Genomic DNA, 23,727 nt, shown 5'->3' with positions numbered 1-23,727 from the left:
TACTTCGTATGTCGAATCTAATTTATGTTTCGAAAAAAATCGAGTTTATGTTTCGAAAAAAAAATCAAGCACACATCGCGTGCAAAAATTCTAGTAGAACTAAAAGTCAAGACCGAAAGAAATGACCCTATCATTTTAACACAATAAAAAATTGTTAGGATCTCACAAACTAGTTTTTTTTTCAAACAAAGATGAGATTTCCGTTTTTTATTGTAAGCTCGTTTCCTATTTAAATGAATGAGATGATGTATGGAACAACGCAGTGCATTGGATATTTGGATCCCATCCCCTAATATCCCACACGTAGAGGACTAGAGGTGTTCCAACGCTCTCCGAATCACCAGCATAACTGAACCCTTATCAGTTATTATATTATTGGTAAGTCAAGCTGCATGAGATTGTTACACCATAAATCTTTCTATTGCTAATGTTTATTGTATGTTGCAATTCATCTCGATTAGTTTGAAATATATGCAATTAATTACTTGGTAAAGTTCCGTTATGTTACTCAAATCATCTAATTTGAATCCTAAGTCAATAGTTTTTTATTTTTTGAGCAACTGTCTATATATACACCAAAAAGTCTAATAATCATTTTTACTTGACTTTACAAATTTTGATCATGTTTGATCCAATCTGATAGTAATACTTTGACAGGTAAAACAATAAACTGAAGGAAAGATAGAATGAGGGTGTGGCTTGCAGTAGCCATATCAGTATGGTTAGTCCTTGAACCAAGCTGCGCAGCCGATCTAAGTTTCGATTTGGGAAGTGCTACCAAGACTATCTACTCCAAACTGTTGAGCGATGTGCGTGATATAGTGAAGGATCCGACACTTAAGTATGGTAATACGAGTTTACCAGTAATTGCGGCACCTTCAAATCCACCAAAGTATCTTCTTGTTGATATCAAGACACCGGAAGGACCGACAATCACATTTGCTCTGAATAAAAACGATTTATATTTGGATGCTTATCTTGACCAATTTGAGGGAAAATATAGAGCACACTTTTTCACTAATAGTCCCGATACTGCTAAGAAGAGTCTTTTCCCAGAGGCTAAGGGTGAAAATCGTCTAGATATGCACTATGCTAACACGTATGATGCAATTGAGGGTAAGGCTGAAGCTAAAAGAAGCAATTTGGTTTTAGGAATTGAGCCATTAAGAGTGTTTGTCAACTACGTTTATGGATTGAAGGTTGACAAAAAAAAAGGTGTTAATCCAAAAGAAGCAAAGTTAATGCTTGTTTTCATCCAAATGGTTTCTGAAGCAGCAAGATTCAAATATATAGAAGACATGATTCTAGATCATTTTGATAGACCAATAATCCCAAATCCGAAAGCGACGAGATTGGAAAACCGTTGGGGAAAAATTAGTGAAGGTATTAAGGATTCTACGAATGGAGTAATCTCACCGGAGCTTGATTTACTTGATGCTCAGGGTGAGGAATGGAAAGTGTCAAAAGTTAAAGACATAGAAGGTGATATGGGGCTCTTGAAATACTCAGGCAAGAAGAAGCTATTAGCTCTATTTTATGACATGTTCTTGACTTTTTTTAAAGCCAAGAATGAGGAAGCTGAATTGTGAATCAGAATAACAAGGTGGGTTGCGTCACTGAAGAGTAATTAGGCGCGGTTTGCTATAAGCCAATGTATTATGTGTGAACATTATTGGTGTTACAGTCAAATAAGGCAGCAACATTGTGTTTAGTTTGTAAGTTGTAATCCCTATCTACATACATGAAGGGAAAGTAATATTTCAATCCATACGCAGGATTTCTACAAACTCTTGGATCATTTTTGCATGTTTTACATTTTTAAATATCATCAACTCTCTACACTTAATTAGATATTTCAATTATCGTGACATGTTAGAAATTATTAATTATAATCATCAACGTTATACGACCTAATTTCTTATTGATTTACTCACTTTATACTTTGGCACTGTTCAAATATTTTACTTTAACTATCATTTGTGATTTATACCTAAGGAAAAATATAGTCATTTGGGATGTTTTGGATTTGTTTCAACATAAAGTTTCCAAATATCACTTTTTTATGATTATAACTTGTTCATACAAGCGTGAAAGTCAAACTGTATAGATTAACGGATGTAGTATAAATTACTCCTTCATTTCTTTTTAATCTACATACTTTATACTTTGACACTTTTTGCATAGATAGCTCACTTTGACCATAAATTATGGTTTATACAAATGGAAAAACATAATCATGTGTTTAAGTTCATCGTAATAAACATATTCGAAATATCAACATTATATAAATTTTTTTTCTTCCTGTTTATAATTTTTAATGGTCAAAGTTATGTGTTGGCAATTGTGAAAGTTGAACACATATTACCTTCTTGTTTTTGCTAATTATTCTATATGTTTTTTTTTTCTGAAATTCAGAAGCTTTGTCATCTTCAGTGATTTATGAAAGTATAAATATAAATATAATCATGTTGAACTTGTTAGAATCCTCTAAAATTTTAAAATATCAATTTCTCATAATTTTTACTAATATGTAAATATGTATACTCACAGTCAAATATATGCATTATTGGAGAGTCGTGGACATTTAAGTGGGACACACAAAAGGAAGGAGGGAAGTTAGAAATTTTATAGTAAAGTCGGGTGTACCATGCTCATAGTGCACTCAAGACTATTTTTTTTGTTCATTGCTCATTTGAAATTCTCCAAATGATCCACATTCTACTCATTTCTAATTGCTTAATTCTTCTCATTAATTTGCGTAAATGAGCACATATACAACTTTCTTTGATGGGTAAATATTTCTGCTCATTTGAGAAAATGAACAAATTAAACTTGGTTTCAAATGTGAAATTAAGTCCACCATTGATAAACTCTAAAAGTTCAATATTTGTTTTTTTGCCATTGAAGAAGCCCAACTTTCTCAAATCATATTTTACAATTCATCAATTTGATTGACCATGTTGAGAGAGAAACCATAAAGGAAAGAGAAATTTGAAGGTGAGAAACAATAAAGGAGAGAGAAATTTGAAGGTAAGAGAAATCTAAAACTAGTGTTGATTCTTAAATCATCTTATTTTGCATTATCGATCATTAATTCCACCCTTGAAATCTTTTGAAAACTCTAACATTCATTCTCAAATATGAAATTAATGCCCGTCATTGATGAAATTCAGAGCTTCAATATTTTGTTTTTGTCATTCATTAATTTTAATGAAGGTTACAACTTTGAAGGAGAGAGAGATAAACACACTAGTACAGAAAAGGCAATTTGCGTCGGATGTGAGGCGCCTATTTGCGTCGGACTCTGGTGCGACGCCAAAGCCCTCGACGCAAATGACTCAGAAATGATCTGCGTCGTTTGCGAAAACGACGCAGATGGTTCAGCTATTTGCGTCGCACCTCAATACGGTACGACGCAAGTGGATCTTGCCCCAGCCATTTTTAACTGATTTGCGTCGCATGAATCACTACGTGCGACGCAAATCAGGTATTTTTTTGTTAAAAAAAAATGTGCGTCGCATCCTTCACTATATGCGACGCACATCATACCTTTTTTATTAAAAAAAATTTGCTTCATCCTTCAAACATCAGAATCTCAAATAGAATAAAAACTTAAATTTACACTATTGCAAAAATAAATCTGCATTGTGTCCAAAACAGAAGTTCTATTGCAAATGAATCAAATCATCTGTTTACAAGAAAAAAAGTAAAAAAATACAGGATTTACAGAAAATAAAAAGAGAAAATTACAGAAAATCAAAAAAAAAATAATTACAGACAATATGAAAATTGCTGAAATAAAAAAACTGATGTCTTCTTCCTGTTTGGCTATCGATTGCTGCTACTGACTCATACTCGAGCACAATACGATATTGCTGAAATGAGAAAAGATAAAAAAATCAAAACCAATTTAAGATGAAAACTAAACTGATATAATTCATCGAATATGATAAAGACGATACGAAATTAGTAGAAGATTTATTATTGTTACGAAAATCAAGAAAAAAATTGAAATCAAAACCCTAACCATTCGTATTTTGCTGCGCCATGGATGTCAGCGCATTTCCTGTTGACCGACGATGGAGGCGTGTTGCTTCGCCATGGTCGAAGGATCGAGAGGGTCCGGAAAAAGAACAGAGAGAGAGGGAGATGAGAGGGTCAAAGGACTCATATTTACCTTGCTAAAACCTTTATCTCACTTTTTTCTTCAAATCTTCAATATCCTTTTGAAAATTTTGCGGCTCTAAGAACGCTTTATGAAGATTTACTGCTTATTTCGTCAGATCTTCAAATCACCAAATCATGTTAGGGCTCGAAAATTTTGCGGTTAAGGGTTTTTTCGAAAGAGTGAAATTGAGGAGTGAGATTAGGTTTCTTTTCACTCGAAAGAGAAAGAGGGAACGAACAGATGGGTGAATGTCGACGAGTGAAGGAGAGAGAGAAGGAGAGAGAGAGGCAGAGAGAGAAAGGGAGGAAGAAGAAGCGACGTTAAGAGGCTGGAGTTTTAGGTTAAGAGGCTGGAGTTTTAGGTTAAGAGGGAGAGGGTAAATAAATTATGTTAGGGCTCGAAAATACGGATGGCCCAACTGATGTGCGTCGGATGGGCTTAGGGTCCGACGCAAATCAATAATTAGCAACGCACTTTAACAATGTGCGACGCAGATAGGGCCTCAATAGTTTCAAAATTTTTCAACGATGTGCGTCGGATAGGCCTCAGGATTCGACGCACATTAAGCTTTTGCAACGCACCAGAGGCACGTGCGACGCATATAGCTCGTACTGGTGCTCACGTACCGATGTTGTGCGTCGCACTCCTCCTTGCATGCGACGCAAATTTCGTTATTGCGTCGTTTCCGTTTCAGTGCGACGCAAATGGGGCGACGCAAATCGTCCTTTTTCTACTAGTGACACTAGTACAGAATGGATGATTTACGTCGGATGCGAGGCGCCTATTTGCGTCAGACATGGGTCCGACGGCAGAGGCCTCGACGCAAATCAAAATCCAAGATCTGCGTTGGACAATCGTGCGACGCAGTTAAACAACAATCTGCGTCGGACCCACCTATCATGCGACGCAAATTGTCTTTCATCTGCGTCGCACATTGACAACATGCGACGCAGATGGGGAAAGCAGCCCAGAAACCACAATGATTTGCGTCGCATATCGTCTTGCATGCGACGCAGATTGTTAACTTTGTTTTAAGAAAAACAAATCACGTATGCGAGAAACGCATAGCATACGAAATACAGAACAGTCTGAATACAAGAATGCCAAAAACAAAACTAAAAACCAAATTAAATCTTAAATATTCAGATCCGAAATTCATAGCATACAAGAATGCCAAAAACTAAAATCCAAATTAAATCCGACATTCACTTCAAGTATGCGCGAAATACAAAGTCAGATCTAATACAAAAAACGAAATTAAAACTTAAATATTCAGATCCAATACAAAAAACGAAATTAAAACTTAAAAATTCAGATCTAATACAAAAAACGAAATTAAAAAAATGAACTTAAAAAAAATTCAGATCTAATATACAACAATGAAAATGCACTAAATATATTATAAAAAAAAAAAACCTAAATCGCCAAAATATCGAAGTTGGTTCTTGTTCTTCTTCAAATCTCGTCCTTCTTCAAATTTCGTTCTTGTTCTTCGCCAAAAAAAACGTTAGTTCGCTGAAGATTCGTTCGTTGTTCGAAGTGTTGTTGCTGTTGTTGGTGTCGTCGACGCTGAAGGTCATGGCATCGAAAATTCGATCGTCGGTTGATGCGAACTGAAGCAGATGTTGAAGAGAAAATGATTTGTTCGACGTGAAGAAGATGGACGAAAGTGAGAGACAAAGAGAGGGACTTGTGAAACTTTGAAAATAAAAATTATGGAGAAAAAAGACGATGAAGAAGGAGTGAAAGAAACACTAGATTCGTAAACCTGGAAAGATGATGATTTACAAAGAGAGGGACTTCCTGATGCGTTTGAGGGACGAAATTTTAGGGTTTGAGGGACGAAAGTGAGAGAGAAAGAGAGGGAGGCGGGTTGAGAGGGACGAGTGAGAGAGAAAGAGAGGGAGGCGGGTTGAGAGGGACGAAAGGGAGACGGGTGGTTTTGAGAAGCTTTAGGGTTTGAGTAATGTTAAGAGAGAGGCGCTGGTTTTGGGGTTAGAAATAAATTGGGCTTTTGGGCTGATTTGCGTCGGATGGGCCAAGGGGTCCGACGCAGATTACTTTGTTTTGTGCGTCGCACCACGACCTCCATGCGACGCACATAGATGATTTGCATCGCACAATATTTAGATACGACGCACATAGTTCGTCTTATGCGTCGATTCATTGTTGCATACGACGCAAATAGTATATTTGCATCGTTTTCGTGTTTGTGCGACGCAAATTGACCTTTTTCTACTAGTGTAAACAATGTAGGAGTAAAATTTGGATGTAAAATACAATTCAGAAGAGAGAAATTTGAAGATGAGAAAGAAAGAAAGAGAGGAATATTCGGAGGTAAAGAAACAATGGCGGAGAGAGAAAATTATAAGTAAGAGAAATAATGAAGAAAAAGAGGAATAAATAAGAGAAGGAGAGAAATGAGTAAAATGATTAGAACATAAGCTCTTATAAATGATAAAAAATTTACTCATTGGGAGAATTTATTACAGTATGTATTACCTTGAGTGTATCATGGGTGTACTATGCATGTACTAGAAGAAAGTATATATATATATATATATATATATATATATATATATATAGTGTGTGTGTGTGTGTGTGTGTGTGTGTGTGTGTCATGCACGAAAAAGTTGGGCTACCCAAAAACATAACCAATTGGCTAAATGCACTTGAATAGATCGGAGTCCCATACCTCCAAACTTTCTCGGCCAGGGAGCGTTTACTCACGTGAAGAATATAATATACTTAACTTAATGCTCGTTTGGTTGAATGTAGGGAGTGTAAATTCCTCGGAATTTTATTTTCCCATGTGATTATATTTCTTAGGAATTGCTAAATGTTGTTTGGTGATTCATGGAAAGTGAAAGTTCTCATGAGAATCTCCACTTACCTAAGCCCCCTAGGTAAGTAATTTCCTCCATTTTGTGGAAAGTTGAACTTTATGGGAAATTCTACTTTCCATGAATTTGTCAACCAAACAACACCAAAAAAATTCAAATCCTAAGAATTCCAGCTTAATTCATATGCTAAACAATGTCAACCAAACAACACCTTATACATATTGTCTTTATTCTAAATTATTTGCAATGTGGTGGTGGTGGGGGTGGTAGATAAAGAATTTAAGGATGAAGTGCATGTCAATTATAAAGATGAGAAAGATATATAAAATTAAAAAGAGGGACCATATGATGATAAGAGAGACACAACAAGTTAAAAATTTTGATTCATGATGAGGAGAAGGAAAGAGAGATTTAGTTTATTACCGTATAAAGTAATGTTGTAGTTAATTTGACATTTACAAGATAGAAATAGTGTTGCAATTAATTTGAAAGAGGGAAAGAATGAAACTATTTTTAGAGACAAAAATCTTTAAATTTGAACCATATGAAAATTTTTAACCATATGAAAAATTTTAAGTCCTATTGATTGTGGCCAAAAGTAGACCATCATTTGAGTGATCAAATGTCGCCTCTAGAAGAATAACACATGTCGTCTATTTGTTGGAAAAATTAATTCTAATAATCTGACCTTTGGTCTGTTCACTCAAATTAATTGTACCTTTTGATTATTTTTTAATAATCCAGCCTTTCGTATAATCTGCTCATATTGAACCATAATACCGATAACCTCCCACTCCGAAACCAATTCATCAATGTTGGACAAGAACAACCTCCCAAAAGGATTGTCCTTTGAACTAGTGCGACACTAAACAAGCGAAGAAATTCTCGAATTCGCATCGCCATGAATCGTCTAAAACCATATCCAACATAATATAAACCCGATCCATTCTTACCCGACTGACCTAACCCAATCCGATGTAACCGACTCGATGTGTCCCGAAATTTCGTGGACTCGTACCCGAATGAACCAGACCTGAACTTAACTCGAACACAAAGTTGACCGATGATGACCCGATCCGTTTGCCACTTCTAAATAGACCCCTTTTATCATTTTCCACAAAGGAGGAGAAAAGAGGAGGTAAAACCTAAAGCTCTCAAATAGTACATAATTTTCTGGTGTAACCATTACACCAGAGGAAGAGTTGAACATGATGGTAGTGCGGAGAGTCTTGTTTGCTGAACCTCAACATGAAATAAACCAAAGAAGCAACTTATTGTTCGACACCAGATGCAAGGTAGGTGAGAAGACTTGCAATGTGATTATTGATGGTGGGGCACAAGTGGATGGTGTTTCATCCTAAGCCGTGAGCAAATTGAAGCTAAAAACTAGAGACCATGAAGAGCCTCATAAGCTTAATTGGTTGAATGATGGTACTAACTAGTGTGAGGGTGAGGAAACAAGCTTTGATTACTTACTCCATTTGAGGGTTCGACGATGAGAGATGGTGTGACATTCTTCCTATGGATATGTGTCATTTGTTATATGGAAGGTCATGATAATTTGACCATGTTTGAGAGCATAGATGCAAAACCAATGTTTATCTTGTAACTACCAAAGGTGGTAGAAATATAAAATTGCTTCCCCTACCCCTCCCCCCAAAGTTGCTAAAAGAGAAAAAGCAACTATATTGTAATTTGTAATGAAAATGCAAAGATAGTGGAAAAGAAAGGGAAAGCGAATGCTTTAGTTATGGGAGCCAAAAAGGATAACGGTACTACTTGTAATAATTCATATCCTTCGAATAAGTTGTTAGAAGAGTATAAAGAAGTGATTCCCAAATGACATGCCCAAAGTTCTCTCTCGTATAAGAGACATTGAGCATTGGCGTTGACTTTCTTGAATCGCCAACAAGGCAGTCCATGGATGTGCCTCGAAAATGAGTAACAAGCTTGACAACAAAGTGCATGAATTGGGTGGTACCATAATCTTCAAAAATAGACTTAAGGAAATATTACCATAAAAAGAGATCTCAAGAGGGGGTTAAGTTGAATATGGATTCCAAAGTAAAACAAAGTATGTATGAATGGACAATGGTTAATAGTGCTTTTGGCCTTCTTTTATAAGAGGTTCAATAAGTACTTCATTATTTTCATGAGTCCATTCACCAAATTGTAGAAGATGGGAGCTATTAAATGGGGTGATGTAACAAGATCTTTTGAGAATGTCAGGTCGTTCTTCTTTCGCAATGTTCCCATGCTTGTTACGTTGATGAGTGTAAGTCCTCCAATTTATTTGAGAGGTTTATCTCTTTGCTTGAATGATCCTAGTTTGAGGGAAAAGTTTTTCAAAGAAAGAGGGAATGAACCAAGTATGAGCCCAAAATGAATCAAATCAGCAACAACTATGAGGCTACAAGTACAAGTGACATGTGAATTGAAGGCCGAAGTTATGTTTTGGTTTTAATTTATTTGCTTTTGTTGTTATTCTTTGAGCATGTAATAAAGCCTTGAGTTTACTCTTTAAGTAACTCAATTAGGTTGGCTAACTAGGGATAATAGGCGTGTGATTAGGAAGAGTCTTAGCTTCTTATTTTGCTGATTATAACCTCTTGTAGCATCTCCTTAATAAGAGCATTAAAAGAGGCGTGAATTAAGGATTGTTATGAGCTCCTTAAACTACCCACTTTGGACGGTTTGTAGGAGGAGTTTTTGAAGCCTTTTGGCTTCCTTCTTACTGCTCCATTACTCTATATAAGGAGAGCAAATGATTAATAGATATCAGCTTTGTGATTTATAAAAAAACACTTGTGATTTAATAGTTTATGCTTTGAGTTTGTCTCAAGTGTTTGACACTTATTACTTTGATTGAATCTTGAGTGATAAGCCTAGGAGAGATTGAGTGAGTCTTATATCTGACCTTACCCCAAGCCATTAAGTTTGTCCTTGTGGTTTGGCAACTATCCGTAGTTTATAGTGTTTCTTTGTCAGTGTTCTATATTCCTAAAGTTTACAATCATCATCCAATCCTTTGGAAGGTGTTTTTAGACTTACATCATTTATAAAACAAGAAATAGTAAATAACTCTTGAATATTAATCGGTAAAATATTGTTGTTTATACCATATGAAGCATTGCGTTTTCTCTCTTTTTTTTTTTGCCCTTTATTGTATAAGGCTGTTTTACTTTGAAATTATTTATGAACTTCCAACATACTACACCGGCAGGCCCGACCCTGGGGTTGTTTTGAGGGGCAACCGTCCATGGCCCATCAATATAAGGGTCCAGTTTTGATTTAATGCTTGTAATAAATGGAAAAAAACAACAACCATACTCAACAAAATGAAGCTGGTTTGGTGGTTTGCTTTATACTTGCTAGTCTAGAAGAGATGGGTTCGAATCCCCTAAGGATAGAAAGTTTGTTTGTCTATCTATTTTTTTGGCAATGGTTTGCTTTTTTACATTAAACTTCTTTTTACATTTTTTTTTATCTACATCCTTTTTATACCTTCTATCCCACAATACTTATTATACTTTTTATTTTTATTAGTCGTACTTACCCTTTACAATGTTATTTTTGGATACAATCCATTGTTACTTTAATCATTTTTTTTCTCAACAAACATGAACCACTACTCTCTCTCCTCCAAGTAAAATAACCATTTTGCTACCTCGTATCATATCTACCTTTTCTTTAATAAAATAACAATTGATACTAATTAATCATTTACGGCCCGTTTGGTAGTTGGTCATAAATGGTGGTAATGGGAATGAATTCATGTGTAAATTTGTGAAAAATATCATTGTCCATTCCCATGGGAATGCTAATTTATCCTAAAATGTCCAATTTCCTTCTTGAATCTTCATTCCCATCCAATACCACCTTGTAGGGTGGTAATGAGTGGTAATGAAAATTGCTTCCATTTGGAGACAAAAACACAAGTTTAGGAGTGAGATTGCTTGCCCATGGAGAAAAAATGCCTCCACATGGAGATTTTAAAGGTGCTTCCCTATTAAAATTACACTTAAAATTCATTCCCATTACTGCAATTTATTAACAACTACCAAACGGGCCGTTAAAGTTATGTATCTTAATAGGTATAAGAAGTGATTTTAGACGGATGAAGTAATTCATTTTCAACGTTTCATTATCTATTTTTACATATTTCCCATTTTAACTTTAATACTATTTAGATATAGACATGACTTTCACTATTTATTTTGATGTGTGCTTAAGAAAAAACATAGCGTACTTATTTGCCGTGTAAGTGTCAAAGTAAGTACTATTAGTGGCGAAAATTTTGTCTGCCACCATATATAAGAGGCCTTCAAATTTAAGTTTCGTCCCGGACCTATAAAATGTATGTCAGGAACAACCCTATACACCGGCCACCCTTTGGGTAATTGGGTGTGAAATCTTTCTTAGGATTCTACGCATCTATACTTTTCAATGTCTTATAAATAATATCAATTGAAAAAAATTGTTTATTGGCCTTTTCAATTTTGTTTAAAGTACGTAGAAATTTCGTGCATATGCTCATGAGTGTACATGAATTATATAGACTACAGTATGTATCTAATATACATTTACACAGGACCGTTTGCTCAGCGAACTTTCCCAACCATCCTTATCAACAACGCAAAATAAACAAAACTAAATTTCGTTTTTTTGACCAATTCTATTGGAAACCAATATATAAACTTTATAGGTGTGAATCTACGTGTTTACACTGATCAAATTTCTAATTAGATTGATTGAATAAAGAAACATCTAAGTAACGGGGAACAAAATTCTCACCCATGAGGTACTATTTCTCTTGTGCATCTTATCGTTTTCTTCGCAAAGTCGTCTTCCTATCATATGTGGTGCATCTAGTCGTTTACTTTGCAAAGTCGTCTTCCTATCTATATATTGTGTATCCGATAGTTTACTTGGCAAAGTCATTTGTTATCTAGTTATAAATTTAGAGGTGGCCACTGAGCAGGGCGAACTGGGGCCATCCTTGAAACGACACGCAAGAAGATTGCCTTGGCCCGTACCGCTAGATGAACGAGACTGAACCGGCCCAGAACTGGACAACCAAACGAGTTCTCGTTGTTCAAATTGATGGGCGAGGAAATCGGCATGGTCTTAGCCTTGAACCGAACCGTGAAGCGCACACCCAGCCCCGAAGCGGACCGTGAATCATACTCAACCCTTAACCGAACCGTCATACCGGTCGAAAAAATGTATAAAGTACTTCATTCTTGGCGTAGTTATTAAAAACACTAGTGTATATGGACGGTGTCCAAAATTATTTAATTGTAAATACTATTTCACACGCAATTCAAGCTTTAAAATCAAATCGCGTTTTCATTTACAAAAAAAAGACACTGAACTATTGGGCCAAATATGATCTGGCCCGAGCCCTGTATCGGGTCGAACCGGTTCGGTTTGAGAAAACCCAACCTTGAACCGGAACCAAACCAGTCCAGTTCAGGTTTATGCGAGCTGAACTGACCCGTGGTCATGTCTAGTTATCATCATATTTTTTTAATTGTGACCCGGGTTATCACCAGTATTTTCAGGGTCAACAAACTAGTCTCTCTCTCTCTCTCTATATATATATATATGGAGAAAGAGAGAAGTGAGTTCATTTGAGAATGCATAATTACATGAGAAATGAGAATGGATTTTACGTGCTATAACTCTAATGAACAAGTGATGTAACTCTAAAAAGAAGATATTAGAAAAGAAAAGCAAAAATTTCTTGGGGTATAACTCTAATAAACAAGTGTTGTAACTCTAATCAAATTGTGTCATTCTCATTTCTCATGTAAGGAGACATTCCCATGTGATCCTGTCCCTATATATATATATATATATATATATATATATATATATATATATATATATATATATATATATATATATATATATATATATTTCTTGGCCATCTAATTTGTCAATTATCATTTCACCACTAAGCTACACCATCTTTTTTGTAACCAAAGACAAAATTCAACTACCACAACAAGAATGTCACTCTTTTCCGTCCGCCAAAATCGGACGCTAAAAACACGGGATCGGACGCTAAAGAGGTTAGCGTCCGATGACGGACGCTAAAAGGCTGATGCAAAACCCCTGGTCGCTAATTGTCCAATTAGCGTCCGCTTAGCGGACGCGAAAAATTTAGCGTCCGAACTTTCCGAGTTAGCATCCGCCTTTAAACGGATGCTAATTAGCGTCTGAATGCAGTCAGACGCTAATTAGCGTCCGCTTATAGGCGGATGCTAATCATTAGGGTCGGACGCTAATTAGCGTCCAACCTTCTAGGCGGATGCTAATCATTAGAATCGGACGCTAAACGTTGAAACCAAATACTCAAACAGACCCATCATTATCAGCTTTCATTTTACTTTATTATTTTTATTTAATTCATTTTATTAACTTTCAATTATTATTTAAAAATGAACAATGTCAGAATAACAAAAATTGAGAATTAAACAAATGAGAATTTTATTTAAATTAAATATATAATTACAATCTAATACCAAAATTTAGTATTATAATAGTATAATTACATTGTAACTAAAATCTAATATAACTTCAATCTAATACTAGTCTGAGCCACTGCTAATGCCGAGGTACTGCACCACCGGGCCAGCCACCGCACCACCAGAAACCTCACCAGTGCATCAGCCACATCTCCGCCGCATCAGCCACCCCTCCACCGCGCCAGCCACCTATTCTCATCTTTGTCTTGGCTGACATTTTCAGCTGTGGTACATCAATCTGATTCCTGCAGCATTCTTTGCTACAGCCTACATATATGCAAACCTACCCTTCATTTGAGTCATGGCGAGAGCGTCCAGATGGTCCCGTCAAGAACCGGGAACCACGTTTATGAGCATCATCTTAAAGCCCGAGCCTTTCGAAGCCAGAATAGATGCAGAAGTTATACATGCAGATAACAGTGAGATCAAATCTTACTGAATCAGGAATTTATCTCAGCTATTATGAATGCATAATGATAAGAGAAGCAAAGTGTCCTGTGTCCTGCATCAACTTGGTATCATAGCAAATTGCGTCTGTACCTGGATAAGTTTTTCAATTATAAAGCTTTAAGACACCCACAATTTTCCTTTTGATCTGAATTGGAAGCTGAAATCTGATTCTCAGACAGAAGTCTATTTGCAGCTGTACGCATTGTGTTGAAACGCATTGAAAACAACATTTTGCTAAAAATATTTTGTTGACAATGGGGGGGAGTGAATTCCTATGGGAATTTCTACTTGCCTAGGGGACCCTAAGTGAGTAACTTCCATCATTTTCATGAGAAGTAGAAATTCCTAAAAAGTTCCACTTCCCCCATTTTTCCCTTCTTTTTGTTAACCAAACAACTAACCCATTTTCCAATTCTTGGGGAATTCTACTTCCTATGATTTCTCATGCCAACCACACAATCACAAAATCTGTGTTCAAGATCAGAACTCACTGGCTACATTTAAATATCTGTGGACTTTACTATTCTGATCTGGAAGAAAAGAGGGGGAGTGTCTAATTGCACATACCAGCGTGAGCGATTGCTAGACATCACTGTTGTTCGAGGCATTATTAGGAAGAAAATCAAAGTGTTCCAAGTCCTTTGTCTCTTATGATGTTACACTCTCATGTCCATTCTCTCTATAGTTGTTTGTGATGAACTGAAACTCATATGCACCATTTTCCCCCAAATGAGCAGGGACAATACTCGATATACCTCGGGAACAATGTAACTTTATACCTAAATTTTCTAATCTCATAGCCTCATAATCGAATTAAGTCACTCAAAACATTTTTTGCTTAGTTGTGAAACATTCTACTGCATATGACATCTAATACTTTGTGACTCTGCCATATGCAAGCATGAAACACATCTTCCCTCAGCAAAACTTTCAGCAATATCAAACCTATGATTTGTTATTATTAAACCAAGAACATACAGTAATTGAATCGTCGAATCACATAAAAGATTAAAGGTATATGAGTTATTTTTCATCCGAGTTTCTTATAATTCATAGCAAAACAGAGAAGTGTCAGCAACCATAAATATTTGAAAACTTCATAAATAAGAAAAGCAAAGACATCTCACATTTTCTACCTAGCAACAAGAAAATAACTCCCACACATCCCACAAGGTCCTTTAAGATACATTGAACAAGACTGTTCAACTGGCTGTGTGTATGGAACCAACCTGTACTACAATCAACTAACAAAAGACACCCTTTTGGCATCTTATGTTTAGATATGCTTAGACACCCTTACTAACTGTTCCTTTAATAGCAGAAGAGCAGAGTACCATCATTTCTATAAGCATAATCAAACAATATGAGACTTCAAAGAGAGATGACATAGCAACTATTCTAAAGATCTCCTTACTCGAAGATAAATCTGAACTCATAAAAGATTTTGAAAGTTTCCAAGATCAATGTAACTCCTGGATCATCATGCCACTGTATAGAGCCGGGATGGTTTCTATGCTGCTTTGCCACCTTAACCGAAAATGATATTCATGTAGTTATGGAAAGAATTCAGAGGGTCATGGAAACATGTAAATCTCGTAGTTGAATTACTATTATTTGATTTGTTGTATTTAAAGTGTATAGTCTAGTTCAAAGGAAATTATTTTTGTAGGATAAGCTCCTAAAGTGAGGAGGAAATTGAAGTTAGTGATTTTTGTGTTCTTTTATCTCCTCTTAGTCTCTTCCTGGTGTCTGGATTTCGGATTCGGAGATGAAAGACAAGAAATAATATAAAATCTTCTATATGAAGATGAAAGACAGCAAAAAAAAACACCGGAAGATTGCAGTTATGAAAAATATATTTATATGCAGTACAAAAGAAACACAGAAGTTTGCTATGAGAAAAATATCTGAGATGGTGCTGCTCTGAGTCTCTGACATTATGGTGCACTGCCAGCTGAGTTAGGAGTAAAATACTGCAGCACATATTCAAGAAATTCTAAACACAGCACATTTTTTGCATTTATAGTGGTGAAATATTGATTTCATTATCCAACATTCATGATCTAATACAGAACATTCAGAATTAGATATCCAATTTGTTATGAACTAGCATCACTGGATATTCGACATTGAACTCCAATCCTAAACACACACTTCTCAAGGAGAAGCAACGCTCTATCACTTAATTGTCCAATTTTACCAAAACTACAATTTAACAATTCAACTATAACAATTGTCACTACAACCATGCTTAATCATTGTCACTACAACCATGCTTAATCATCAAGTAATCAACTATAACAATTCAAAACACCTTAATTCATTGAAAATTCGATTAATTTCATCAGTAATCGCAAAATCCCTAACATTCACAACACAAAATCCAATAAAAACTCAGAAACAAAATAACTCAATCCGCCACAACACACAAATACGAAATCAAATCAAAATTCAACAAAAATGAAAGAAATACAGAATTGAACGAATAAAGTGTTAAAGGACCTTGTTTCGAATAATCGAATTGAAGTAGATTGAGAAGAGAGAGCAGCGATAGCGCGAGGAAGAAGCTTGGCGAGTAAGATAGCGCGAGGAAAAAGCTAAGTTGGTAAGCATTCTTTCCAGTATATCTTCTTTATCTTTATCGGATGTTGCCGCCATAGCCGACAACAAGGTTGAAGAAGATGAATTCACCATTGATTTTCACTTGAGCTGTTCATTTCTCCGTTGTATAGAGAGGTTAGGGTTTGGTCGAGGGTGAGAGAGAAGAGCGAGAAAGAATAGAGAATAGAGAGGTTAGGGTTTGGTTTGGAGAGAATAGATGTCGTCTGTGGGTGGAAGGGTCGGTTTTGATTTTGTTATAGCCGCTTTATTAGCGTCCGCCTAAAGCAAGTAGCGTCTGACATTCCGGACGCTAACTTACCGTCCGTCGATAATCAGACGCTGAATCCCAAAGACAGACGGTAATTGACGTCTGTTTAAATTGCGGACGCTGAATGATGAAAAGCGGACGCTATTGAGTGTCTGATTAATAAACGGACGGTATTTTAACATTTACCGTCTGATTTGTATGACGGACGCTAAGCTCAGACGCTAGAAAGGCGGATTCTTGTTGTGTACTAAAGGCTTTTGTCTTATTAAAAACTAGTCTTATATACGAGCGATGCGAGAGTAAATAGAAAACAAAATTGTATTATCGTAGTTGTACCTCCCTTAGCCTCTATTACGAAACAATTACAAAAATTGAGACATTTTCCGATCCCACAAACTATTTTTTTTTTTTTCCAGTAAAGGATTAGTTGTCGGCTCGTTTCCTATATAAATGATGAGATGATGTATGGGACAACGCAGCGCATTAACTCCCACTATCCCATCCCGTAAAATCCCACACATAGAGAGTTGGAGGTGTTCCGACGCTTTCCGACTCACCAGCATAACTGAACCCTTATCGGTTATGATATTATTGGTAAGCCAAGCTGCATGAGATTGTTACACCATAAATCTGTTACTACTTACTAGTAGCCTCTTATTGCTGTCGCTAATGTTTATTGTGTGTAATGCATCTCTATTAGTTTGACATATGCAATTAACGTAACTTTTTTGATCATGTCAACAAGCTTAAGTATTTGATAAAGTTCCGGGATGTTACTCAAATCATCTAATAGAATCCTCTCTACATCATTTTTTTTAGCAACTTGTTTAAATTCTACGTTGTGGCAACGTCTCATATTTTGATCAAGTTTGATCCAATCTATTGGTAATATTTTGACAGGTAAAACAAGAAACTGAAGGAAAGATAGAATGAGGGTGTGGCTTGCAGTAGTGATATCGATATGGTTATTGCTTGAACCAAGCTGCGCAGCCGATCTAAGTTTCGACTTGGGAAGTGCTACCAAGACTATCTACTCTAAACTGTTGAGCGATGTGCGTGATAAAGTGAAGGATCCAAAACTTAAGTATGGTGATACGAATTTACCAGTAATTGCGGCACCTTCAAATCCACCAAAGTATCTTCTTGTTGATATCAAGACACCGGAAGGAGCGACAATCACATTTGCTCTGAATAAAAACGATTTATATTTGGATGCTTATCTTGACAAATTTCAGGGGAAGTTTAGAGCACATTTTTTTACTAATACACCCAATACTGCTAAGAAGAGTCTTTTCCCAGAGGCTAAGGGTGATGCAAATCGTGTAGATATGTACTATGCTAATACATATGATGCAATTGAGGGTCAGGCTAAAGCTAAAAGAAGCGAGCTGGGTTTAGGAGTTGAGAAATTAAAAGAGTTAGTCGACTACGTTTATGGATTGGAGTTTGTTAAAAAGAAAGGTGTTGATAAAAAAGAAGCACAGTTAATGCTTTTTGTCATCCAAATGGTTTCTGAAGCAGCAAGATCCAAATATATAGAAGACATGATTCTTCAAAATTTTGACACATCTATCGTCCCGGATCCTAAAGCGAGAAGTTTGGAAAATGAATGGGGGAAAATTAGTGAAGGTATTAAGAACTCTAAGAATGGAGTAATCTCACCGGAGCTTGATGATTTACTGGATGCTCAGGGTAAGGCATGGAAAGTGTCAAAAGTTAAAGACATAGAAGGTGATATGGGGCTCTTGAAATACTCAGGCAAGAAGAAGCTATTAGCTCTATTTTATGACATGTTCTTGACTTTTTTTAAAGCCAATAATGAGGAGGCTGAATTGTGAATCAGAACAAGGTGGGTTGCATCAATGAGAGTAATTACACGCGTTTTGCTATAAGCCAATGTATTATGTGTGAAAATTATTGGTGTTACAGTCAAATAAGGCAGCAATATTTTTGTTTAGTTTGTAACTTGTAGTCCCCGTCAACATACATGAAGGGACAGTAGTATTTCAATCCATGCAACGCAGAATTTCTACAATCTATTGGATCATATTTGCATGTTTTACATTTTTTAATATCATCATCCCTCAACACTTAATTATAATCATTAATGTTAAACGACCTAAGTTTCTTTTTAATCTACTTATTTTATACTTTGGCATTGTTTAGATTTTTCACATTAACTATCATATGTTTTTAGATTTTATACTTTGGCATTGTTTAGATTTTTCACATTAACTATCATATGTTTTTAGATTTGTCTCCATATAAGGTTTTTAAATATCAATTTTTTTATAATTATAACTTGTTCGTAATCAAAGTTAAAAATGGTGAAATCTCTGTATTGACAAACATGAAAATCAATTTGTGTAATATTTTAAAAAACAGAAGTAGTGTATATATATAATAATAATTCAATTCTGTTTAATCTACATACGTACTTTGACACCTTTTGCATATATACCTCAACTTTGAGCATTATGTGTGGTTTATACAAAAGAGAAAACATAATCATGTATTGAAATGTTTTTAAATTCATCGCAACAAATATATATTTGAAATATAAACATTTTATATTTTTTCCTTAATTTGTCCTGTTTATAATCAATAATGATAAAAGTTACATGGGGGAATTAATTGTGAAGGTTGAACATATATTACCTCCTTGTTTTTGCTAAATTTATATGTTTTTCTATAGTCAACAACTTTGACATATTCAATGATTTACAGAAGTATAAGTATAAATATAATCATGTATTCATGTTGAGCTTGTTAGAATCATCTAATTAATTCTCACAATTTTAACTAATATGTAAATATGTATTTTTATAGTCAAATATATGCATTGGAGACTCGTGCACATTCTAAGTGGGGACACAGAAACAAAAGGAGGGAAGGGAGAATATTTATACTAAACTCGGGTGTACAATGCTTATGGTGCGCTCAAGACTACTTTTTACTCATTGGTCATTTGAAATTCTCCAAGTCATGAGAAAAATTCTACTTATTTCTAATTGCTTACTCTCATTTGAGTAAATGAACAAGTTTTCTCAAATGAGCAAATATGTTTACTCATTTGAGAAAAAAATTGAGCGAGCAAACTTTTTCGCATACTTTCTCAAATGAGCATGAGTGTTTGCTCATTTTGAAACTGCAATATTTATTTCAAATGTATGTGAAAGTAAGTCCACAATTGATGAACTCAGAAACTTCAATATTTGTTGTTGCAATTGGAGAACCCCAACTTTGTCAAATAATATTTTGGAATCATTAATTTAATTAACCATGGAGGGGACAGAGAAATTTAGAGGTGAGAAATCGTGGAGGAGATATAGAGAAATTTTGACGTAAAACAACTCTAAAAATTAATGTTGATTCTTAAATCATCTTTTGCATTATCGATCATTAGTTATGCCCTTAAATTTTTTTGGAAAATCTAATGTTGACTCTCAAATATGAAATTCATTCAGCTGTTGATGAAATTCGAAGATCCAATTATTTTTGCCATTCATTGATTTCAATGAAGGTTCCAAATTTTAAGGATAACGAGAGAAAGAGAAACAATGTAGTTTTGGAGGTTAAAAACAATTCCGAAGAGACAAATATAATTTAAAGGTGAGAAACAATAATGGAGGACGTTAAAGTTGGGGTCAGGGTGTTTTGGCTACTGGTCAAAGTTGGGGGTGTTGGATGCACCCGCGCCATACTTTGTGGTGTTGAGGCCAATTTCGCCTTTATAGTATGGGTCAAAGGCCAATAATAAGAATTGCGCCATTTAGATTATGACGGCCATGAGGCTCAGGGGAACTACTCAAAAAATCTAAACCTTAGAAATACTACAAGAAATTAATTGTTCCATTAATGACGGGAAATCCCGTCTCTAAAGGCACATAGAGATCGACTGGATTCCCGTCGCGAACCTGTCATTAAAAGGGGTCGTCGATGGAAAATCTCGTTGTTAGCATGTCGCAAAAGATCTTTTGTGAGGGTTGTTCCTGTCTTTATTTGGTTGTTAAGCCCATCACAAAAGGCTTTTGAGATGGTATTTTTTACCCGTCACCACTAGGTTGTCATTAATGTCTCAATATACCCCTTCAATCCCATTTTCTAAAGTATGAGAAAAGAGGAGGCAAAACCTAAGACTCTCCCTGTCATTCACATCAAAATGTCTTCCCAGAAGAAGAACAACGACAAGCATTGCCAGTGTGAGTTTCATTCGAGAAGATCAGGCACAAAGGTCCTTATTCTAGAAGATCATATTTGGATATAAGTTACAGCAAATCAACATATTCTTCAAGAATGGACGTGTTGTTATATTCTACATCAGCATTCTTGGACATAACTCGCCTTCTTCGACGCCGCTTACGGCGTCTACGTCGTCGTCGCCAGGGGCGGATTTAGGATTTGAATTTGGGGGTACCAAATAAATCAACCAAATAGACAATAATCATAATAAACAAATCATAAGTTTAGCTTAAACGATAAGAAAATGAAACTTTATATTATTTGAATAATTTAATACATATCCCTTAATTATATCGATATTTCAATGCTATAATCCGACAGATATGACTCTTACTATATCTTTAATTATCTATTCCAAACGTTTTAATAAGTTGATTGATATAAATTTAGTTAATGTAAATAGAGACAAATATAAATTTACATAGTAAAATTATTTTTAAGTATTTGTAATTAAATCTTGGTCATACTTAATAGTGTACAAAGTCAAATTATTGAATTTATTTGAAAACAGAAGGAGAATAATCATATCACAAAAAAAAAAGTGGTTAAAATTAGAGATAAAATTAAGAGAGTTGGATACTATTCAAAAGAATGAAATGAAAATTCAAAATAGAAAAGAAAAAATGGTAAAAGAGAAAAGAGAATGAGGAGGAAATAAAAACAAAAACAAAAAAAAAAAAGAATGGAGCATGCAAAGTTAAAAAGATGGAAATGTATCCTGTATTCAAGCAGGATCTAACCCTGCCACAAAATATACTGCATGCAAAAGTTGAGAGAGGAATTATCACTTGCGGAACTTGCGTTGTGTGTTTATAATGCGCAGATATCTATTTTATCCTATTGTAAAATTATGTCTGACGTTAAAAAATAAAAAAGAAAATTGATATTTTTGGTGGGGCACGTGCCACACAGGATCCTTAAGAGGTCGCCTCTGATCGTCGCATGGTCTCCCCTAATAAAATTTTACAATCTCTCTTTACCCCTATCGCTATTCGCAACCCTGATCGTTTTCATTCTTTACTAGATCACACGATGTAAACGAAACTCCCTTGCATTCGCTAGATCTAGACAAAGTATGAATCTAGTTGTTAATATTCATTGTTCATCTTCATCTCTTTTTTCACTATAACCTTCCATTTTCTTTCATTTTCCAACTTCTTTGTGTTTTTCTTATTCTTTTCAATACCCATTTCATTTGCTAGATTTGCTGGTAGTTTTAGATTATTTGGAGGGTGGTAAGTAAGTTTTTGTTTTTGATGTTTTAAGTTGATTGTAAGTCATAATTTTTAGTTAATTGATGTTTATTTTAGATCACGAATTTATGTTGCTCAAAATGACGATTCTGAGGACCTACTGGGTTGATGAGGATTTTTTTTTACTTAATTGTACAAATTGTCGACAATGTGTTGTTGTTGTTAGGTGTTGTATTCGTGTGCATTTTTTATTTCGTTGTTATTTTCTATGTTTTTTTTTGTTTTTTGTTGTAATTTTGTTGTTAATTCTTATATCCATATTCAGATTTCCTTTGTATTTCGTTGTTAATTTACTTGTAATTTTTGATGTTATTTTCGTTGATTTTTTTGTTGTTCTTATTCTGTAATTTGATTTTGATTTGATTTTAAGTAAGTTAACTCACGTAATATTTGCTGGTTAATTTAAGTAAAGGTTTTGGTTAATTCAAGTAATCATTTTGGTTTGATATTAGAAGCCATAAGTCTAATATATTTTTATTCGTTGGTGATACAATAGTGAAAAAAGAAATTCATGACTTGCCTTCCTTTCGTAATATATCAATTATTTTTTTAATTTTTATAAATGTATCAATTGTAATATTTTAAAATATCATGTTATCGAAAATAACTATACTTCTAAATAGTACCAACTTATATATAGTTTTAAAGGAATGATATGACATATATTTAAAAGATTAAATTAACATATTTAAATAATTTCGTAGATATAGAACAATAATTGAATTAGTAATTTTGTTGAGTCTAGTCGTGCAAGTAGGTTGGTTTCAAAAATAGAATCAAATCAGGAAGATCTTATTTTATCTGGTTCAACCTAATTCTAGTTGAATCCGGGTGGATCATAAACAAATTAGCTTCAACCGGGTATTTATTGGGTCTGATCGGGTTTAGGGTTAATATCGGGTTGCGTTAGAGTCAGGTTCAGGTTTAAATGCAAGTAGGTGCGGTCAAGTCAGAATATGATCTTGCTAGCTAGGTGCCTGTTAAGTATACTTGATCACAAGTCAGGTTAAATTAGGTTTGGAGGTTGAACCTCATAAGTCGAACCACGTTGAAATCGATTTAGTATCAGGTCTGATCCTGTCTTTCTGACACCACTAGAGAGGGAGTAATTGGAACCGAACCAAGCAAATGCATTTGTACCCCCCATAAATCGTTGTCCTTTTTCTAGATAATACAACGTGAATAACGTTTATATCCAGCCTTTATTTTTATTTTTTTTTTTTTTTTTTTTTTGATTAGGAAATTAAGTTAGCCCAAGAGCTAACCCCTACCAGGTTACTAGCCTGTAGGAACTACACACATTTGGCTGGTAAGGCATGCATAGCATGCTAAGGAAATACCCCAGCATAATGCTGGGAGTAAGGATCGA

The 23,727-nt window shown here is 35.0% G+C and overlaps 2 protein-coding genes and 2 long non-coding RNA genes across 4 annotated transcripts; 2 read left to right on the top strand and 2 right to left on the bottom strand.

The window, feature by feature from the left end:
* The first annotated feature begins 238 nt into the window (after positions 1-238).
* LOC130589335 (ribosome-inactivating protein PD-L3/PD-L4-like) lies at positions 239-1,828 on the top strand. The gene is made up of 2 exons (XM_010690333.4): positions 239-378; positions 658-1,828. The coding sequence occupies exon 2, from the start codon at positions 687-689 to the stop codon at positions 1,587-1,589; it is 903 nt and encodes a 300-aa protein (XP_010688635.1). The 5' UTR covers positions 239-378; positions 658-686; the 3' UTR covers positions 1,590-1,828.
* A 1,813-nt stretch (positions 1,829-3,641) lies between these two features.
* Positions 3,642-4,511, bottom strand: LOC125493269 (uncharacterized). Its single transcript, XR_007269779.2, has 2 exons — positions 4,028-4,511; positions 3,642-3,875 (listed from the first exon to the last, which is right to left on the bottom strand). It is a non-coding gene; the product is annotated as an uncharacterized LOC125493269 (long non-coding RNA).
* Positions 4,512-13,489: 8,978 nt separating this feature from the next.
* On the bottom strand, positions 13,490-17,186 carry LOC125493270 (uncharacterized). The gene is made up of 2 exons (XR_007269780.2): positions 16,497-17,186; positions 13,490-14,084 (listed from the first exon to the last, which is right to left on the bottom strand). It is a non-coding gene; the product is annotated as an uncharacterized LOC125493270 (long non-coding RNA).
* Positions 17,187-17,314: 128 nt separating this feature from the next.
* Positions 17,315-18,898, top strand: LOC104902534 (ribosome-inactivating protein PD-L3/PD-L4). Its single transcript, XM_010690332.4, has 2 exons — positions 17,315-17,457; positions 17,764-18,898. Exon 2 carries the CDS (start codon positions 17,793-17,795, stop codon positions 18,699-18,701), a length of 909 nt encoding a protein of 302 aa, XP_010688634.1. The 5' UTR covers positions 17,315-17,457; positions 17,764-17,792; the 3' UTR covers positions 18,702-18,898.
* Positions 18,899-23,727: the final 4,829 nt, after the last annotated feature.

This window comes from Beta vulgaris, chromosome 9, assembly GCF_026745355.1.
Source record: "Beta vulgaris subsp. vulgaris cultivar EL10 chromosome 9, EL10.2, whole genome shotgun sequence".
NCBI lineage: Eukaryota > Viridiplantae > Streptophyta > Magnoliopsida > Caryophyllales > Amaranthaceae > Beta > Beta vulgaris.
This window is presented reverse-complemented; position numbering and strand designations above follow the sequence as displayed.

Coding starts and splice junctions, on each gene's coding strand:
- LOC104902534 (XM_010690332.4), top strand. CDS start 17,793: ATGAGGGTGTGGCTTGCAGTAGTGATATCGATATGGTTATTGCTTGAA.
- LOC130589335 (XM_010690333.4), top strand. CDS start 687: ATGAGGGTGTGGCTTGCAGTAGCCATATCAGTATGGTTAGTCCTTGAA.